Consider the following 6,573-nt stretch of genomic DNA (forward strand, 5'->3'; position numbering starts at 1 on the left):
AGGCTGGGTTTGGAAGACATCCTTGAACTTCCTGAGAGCTGTATGGAACTCAGCCCTACAGGCCAGGCGGGACACGACTGCATTATTTACTTTTGCGGGGGAAAAAAAGAAATCTAGAAAGGGTATGTAATGGTTTCGAAGCAGGCTTTGCAAACCAATTCCACAATGAATGTATTTCACTTTGATCACCCCTTCTAGCCCATAACAGAATTGAGGCAGTATTTTGTTTTGCAGAAATTAGTACCTTCAAGACCTGCAGTGGATTTATTATTTCTGCTAGGGCTTGCACTTCCTTTCTGATCCACTGCTGTAAAATCCAGAGGGACAGAACAGCACAGAAAATTACTGCGAAGATGTAGTGTGACATAGGAAGAGTCAGACGCATTATGTGTGAACAATACAACAAAAGGAAAAGCCATCTGAAAATAAATGAAAAAATTAATAATCAAAAGGGTGTCTAATTCTTATCTGGGCACTTGTTTGCTCACTCTATGAATTAGCTATATCAGACCATGGCGTAAAGAGTTGGAAAGGACCCTGGGGCCCAGAACTCTGTCCTGCTTGAGGAAGCTGCCAGAACCAACTGTTCTGGGGAAAGAAACGGTGCCACTAGAAAACAAGTGAGGCATCGGAAACATAATTTTTCTCTTGCCTCATTCCTGGAACTAGGGCTCCACGACTTGAGGCCAAACCTCCAAATCCACTCCAAGCTTGGTCTTGTCACTGAAACGACCAATAATGGCATTTAAGTCACACAAGGCAACGGTCCTATAATGCGGGCATCAGGTACTGGTCAGAGACTTCAAATCACTGTGTAGAGATGACAAAACCGCTGTTGGGAGAGAATAACTTCCAATCACCCCAACATTAAAACCAGCAGCAGTATACGCTGCATAATGAGAGTCACACACGCACATGGAACAGAGAGACTTCATTGTTATGCATTTCCATGTAAACTGTGGCTTACAGTTAATGGGATACAGGCTCAAAGGATAATGTATAGAATTTATAAAATGAAAGCCTCAAAAAAAAAAAGCATTTTAGTAACTGAAACTGGTTTTCCGACTGCAAGCTACGAACACTTCACATAAAAATAGTCTATTCAGAAATTGCTGAGTATGTTGGAGAAAAACGGAGAATGACTGCACTTGGAGAATTTCATACTAGTTCGATCACTGATTCTTCAGTAAGCTATTTAGGACCACAGGCTAAACATTCTCCTGGAGCAGATGTATCAATCAAAAGCTAAACCTACTTTTAAGTAAATAAACAGTGCCTATTTTCTTCTCCAGAATGCTTGATCAAAAACCTGTCTTCTCTGACCATCTACTGCTTTGTGTTTGGTAGCTGACAAAATACTTCACTGATTCACACTGTAGCATGCGAGAGTTTTAGCAAGTCTAGATCTCAAATGCAGGTCAGTTTTTGCCACTGATGAAAGAAATCATCTACAGGATATATAGTAGATTAATATTTGTCAGGCTTTCCAAACAAGCTGGAAACCTATTCTTTCCTGTTCTTTAAAGAACCCTGTAACTTGTTTTCTTATAAGGGATAAAAAAAAATTCCAGAAACTAAGAGAGCAGAACAGAAAACCTATTTCTCACTCCTTGATAGCCTGGAGCTGTAACCAAGCTGGCAGGATCAACAGATTAAAAAAGAAAATTAAAAAAAAAAAGAAAAGAAAAGAAAACCTTGCTGCTGTAATTTCCACAAACAGTTTTTGATCCTGCCCTTATTTATGTCTTCTCTTCACGTAAAAACAATAAGATAGCAGAGGGTGCATCTCAGCTGGGAGGATCACCCAAGATGCATGTCCTCCTTGCTACAGCAAACAAGGACAGATAGCACCAACATGAGTGAAAAACAGTGACAAGCTCTGAAAGTTCCTTGGCAGCAGGGCCAGATGCAGCAAATAGGTGAGTGGATGGAGATGGCTGCCTCAAGACTCCTCCCGATCATTCCTCGGTGCAAGCCTACTCAGTGTAAGCCCACACAACCCAGAGATGCCTGGATTACTGTACCTGTTGAGAAGAAGCATTTGAGCTGCCCACAAGCAGCACTGCGCTGAAGCTAACTGGCCCAGCTAAGATTTAAGGCAGAACTTCTACCAACAGCGGTCTCCACAATCTTGCACAACCACGATTCATCTCCTCAATGCAGTTCACCCTGAGCGCTGGAGAACAGCTGCGCAATTAAGCCTACATTATAATAAATACCTAATAGAAGGCCCTCCCGGTGGCTATCTCCAGCTTTCTGCAAGGGGCCTGAACCTCCAGGGCTCCCTACAGACCTCTGCGACTTGTAGCCTGTTCACTCCCTGACCTAATTCTTCTAAATGGCTCACCCATTTTGGCTGACAATTTCCTCTAAATGCCCAGACACCAAGCAATGGAAAATTTCCTTTAAATGCCAGTTAATGAGCAATGGAAAATGTCATCAGGATGAAGTTATGCAGGTACTTAAGTGCTCTGCTGGATCAGGCTTTTGTGAGCTACATTATAGTCTCACATTTTCTGTATGTGATAAATAAAATTTTATTTTTTCTGCGTGTGATAAATAAAATAAGATGAACTTCTATGATAAGAGAAAAAAGAGATATATGTAAAATATTTTTAAAGCTTCTATGGTTCTCGGATGGCATGGTGGAGAGAAAGAGAATGCAAAAGCATAAACTAGGCTATGCTTGTGTAAATTACTCTGACATTTAATAACTCTCTACTAAAAATTCTCAAGCAAGGCTACTTCAGATACTTTTAAGGTCATGTATCATTTACTGTCTAGGTCAATTTATGCATCAGCAAAAATTGCTGCAAACCCTTCTGGACAGCACTTTAAAAATAAAGGTACATGTAACTGGTTTGGCCGTATTTTCCTCACCAGTTTCTGCTCTGCGAACATTTCACCTTGGAAAATTAAAGTAACATTCTGTAATAAGTGAAGTCAGTATGATATTTCAAGGCAAGCCAAGGACAAGCTTTACAGCGGTGCTATCAAAACGCTATTAATAAAAGCAAAAATACACACACGATGCCTGTGTTCCCCTATGGATGGAAAAAATTATTGTCCATTAAGTTAACATTTCAGATACCCTCTCAGTTTTTCCTAAGGTCCCAAAGAAGGCAAAACCCCACGTATCTCTTGCAGTTAAGTTGTATAAACTATCTGCTATCATGTGGTGCTCTATTTTAGTAAACACTCCAAGGCTTCTTAAGAGAATATATGGATGAGTAGGACTTCTGGGGGGAGGGAAAGGCAGAAAACTGTGGCTAGAATTTTCTACTTTCATAGCTAATATTTATACCAGTGTCTTCGTTTATTTTTGTTTGGGTCCACAGGGCTGTATTTATAAATGCATCTTACATTAAGCATCTAAATTCACTCCTCTGTTTATACAGTTCCCCTCACTGCCATATCCAACGGCCCCGTGGTTATCCCCAGGACAACCTGTGCTGCACTAAGTACTATTATCTCCTTTTGACAGATGTGAAGCCAGACATACCAGGCTATGCCTGCGTGGCACCAGGCAGCGCTGCACACAAACATCCAAGCCGGCTCTGAATGGGCAAAGCTGGCTAGAATATAGCAGGCACCTAAGTTACCTCACTTGGTGGCCTGAGCATCCCTGAGCCACACTCCACAGAAACACATGACAAGGCTGAGAGCAGTCTGCACCATGCAAGGAAGCACGGCCAGAGACTCCTGTGCTCGGGACCACTGAAATTTTCTGAGGGCTTCTGCAGAACTGTAGACTTAATGCAGTAGTGTTATAAACTGAGGTTTTCACAGGTTTAGAAAGCCCATGAATTTTCTTAATTCCCGTCTTGCCAGAAGCCTAACTGCAGAAGCAGAGGAGAGACTGTGACCTCTTTGTCATATTTCCTTCGATACATAGTACAGGTAGCTAACCAGCTACATACACTCTTTATTTAACTATTCCTTCTCTAGGAGAAAACATGTTTATGTTTAAAGTACCATATAATTGTACTGAGTTGTACAGTTTGTAGCCAGACCATTTTTTAAAACAAATTATCCAAGGAACATATGGCTTGGAGAATTTGTCTTTTCACCTGGTCTCAGGTGATCAAAATGCACGCACACATGTTTTCATTGGAGACAAATTATGAGAGCATGTGTGTGTTTTGTTTACTTCTTTTTCAGTCCCTAAAAAGAAATCAATTTTGAAATGAAAATGTAGTTTGGGAACAAAAAAAAGCGCAAGACAGCTCACTTTGAAAATGTCACAGAGCATTTTAAAACATTCTGGAAAAAGGCAGTATTTGTCAAATTAATTTCATTATTTATAATTACTTCCGCCCTCTCACAAATCTTGTTATTTTCATTGAAATCACTATTATTGATTTTCCCTTTTTTCCAGCCCTAATGGGAATGAAAGATGAACTATAACATAAAGTCACTTCTCTCTGTTAGTTACATTGATGCAGTATGTTAGATATTTTCAAAAACCTCACTAATGATACATATGCTTTCCAAGATAAAAATGCTCACTTTAAAGCGCTGTACTCAAAGAACTTTAAAAAGAAGCCTTTTTTTCACTCTTATTTTCAATGCTCTCATTACACCGACAGGAAATTCTTAAGAAACTTCTCAGATCTTCCACATTTATTTAATTTCATTTTTAGATCCTTGTCTCATAAAATGCAGTGACAAGTTCTCGGGCAGCTTATAAGTACTATTAAAAACTAAACTAACTTTATTATTCATTCCATCTCCTCCATTATTTATCCCTCTTGATTTGAAAGTAGGACTCACAACTGCAGCACTAGGAGTTTGCTGCAAGTCCCTGGAACACAGCCTCACCACAATTAGCCATTGATCCAGCTGCTCGTACCATGACAAGGGAACACAAACTCCCTCCTCCTTGAGGCTACAGCTCCACAGAGAAACCCTTCAACATCACAGACTTCTACCACTACATTTCTTAACCTAATAAACAGCATCGGCTCAGAGCTAAGTTCTTAAGCTGCAAAGAGATATACACACTTTTATTCATGAGGAAAGTGGCAGATTTTTTTCCATCATGAACCTGTTCAGCTTCTCTGTACCTGCAGATGATCTTTTTTGGCCAGCTTTTCGTAACGCAACTTTGCATCTTTCATGCACAACTAGATACACGTTAAATTTTTTTTTTTTTCAAAATGCTTTTACTGTATGAGTAAAACCTCACTAATGTGTGAGAGACCTGTGGCAAATATTCACATTTTATGAATGAGGTTAGTGAACAATGAGCTTGGAGAAAGGAAAAAATCAAAGAAGGCACTGCAAAATTCATAGCACTCAGTGAATGACAGATGTCACTTAATTTTAATTATTGATCACAGTATTTCAGACTACGCTTGTTAACATGCAGCACTGCGAATGCAGACCACTTTACAGTACCCAGCTGCTAAGAGGTCACTAAGAAGTGGTAGAAGACATCAAGATTTTAGTAGCACTTTCTGCTAAGCGTGTTGATTTCAGTCTTTTGTTATCCCTCAAGTTCTATCTACCACTACTGTAAAAAGACAGATTCTTCTCGGTACCCATTTTAACTGGAAACAATAACCAAATAATCTACATTGCGTCTATGGCATAAAGAGTCCAGGTAAGCCACTTTTGTACCTGCGTGGTGCATATGGCTTTTAATTACTGTATTGCAAACCAATGGTCAGAAATGTCATGCGCACCTTCACCACACTGTACTAATGCAAAGATCTACCTGTGTTAGTACGATTACAAGGCAGCAGCCATGTTCAGATGTCTATGATGGATTTTGGAGCCTAATTCTTCATGCATTTTTTTAGTGTTTTGCCCAATTTATATTTGACAGCTATGACATAAACAAGTTGATTATTCAACTTTCTGCGATTAACTGTGACGTTTTAACCATGTATATAACACAACTTCTCTGTTTAATACATAGTACTATTTTCCTTGTTAAAAAGTCTTCTATTACCTTTAATTACACTCATGAGAATAGAGAAATGAAAAAACATATTGTTTGCCTGAGGCCTCGGGTGGAAAGAGGAGGTTTCACAACTCAGGGAATCACTCTGGTGACTTTAAAAGTTCTCATTCTCCCAATTCTAGACTGAAATCCACCGTTCGCATCTTATAAATGAAGTGTGATCCCAAAGTACTCCAAATCAATTAAATGAAAACCAGGCAGGCAACCAATATACAAGTAGTTCATTCCTTGACCTATAAAAGAGTTCACTCCTTGACCCTATCTGCTTGGTAGATATATTTATACATTTACATTTAGTAGCTCAGGGAGGAAATAACCACCTTATGATGTAATACATACATGTGTTTGCATTTATATTATTTTAAATAATGATGTAATATCACAGTCCCTCAGGAACCTCATGTTAATTTCTTACCTACCAAATCTGGCTTCTGTAAGTTTCTCTTTGCCAGCCTCAATTCCCCTGCGGGGCTGAAAGGCTTTATGCCTGTCTGGGCTTGCCTTCTCGTTAAGGACACTGACCGCACACCCCTCTTCCGAGGACCTCAGCAGAGACCGGGCCCGGTACAGGGCGGGCGGGGCGCGGACTCGGAGCCACAGGCGAA

The 6,573-nt window shown here is 39.9% G+C and overlaps 1 protein-coding gene across 1 annotated transcript in view; it reads left to right on the top strand.

Annotated features, from left to right (window-relative positions):
* The first annotated feature begins 1,906 nt into the window (after window positions 1-1,906).
* The window catches only part of ETAA1 (Ewing tumor-associated antigen 1), a 12,827-nt gene continuing 8,160 nt past the window's right edge, over window positions 1,907-6,573 (top strand). The window contains exon 1 of the mRNA XM_009883933.1: window positions 1,907-1,919. Coding sequence (XP_009882235.1) covers window positions 1,907-1,919 — 13 coding nt within the window. The remainder of the gene's footprint in view (window positions 1,920-6,573) is intronic.

This window comes from Charadrius vociferus, unplaced genomic scaffold (assembly GCF_000708025.1).
Source record: "Charadrius vociferus isolate BGI_N301 unplaced genomic scaffold, ASM70802v2 scaffold1064, whole genome shotgun sequence".
Classification (NCBI taxonomy): Eukaryota; Metazoa; Chordata; class Aves; order Charadriiformes; family Charadriidae; genus Charadrius; species Charadrius vociferus.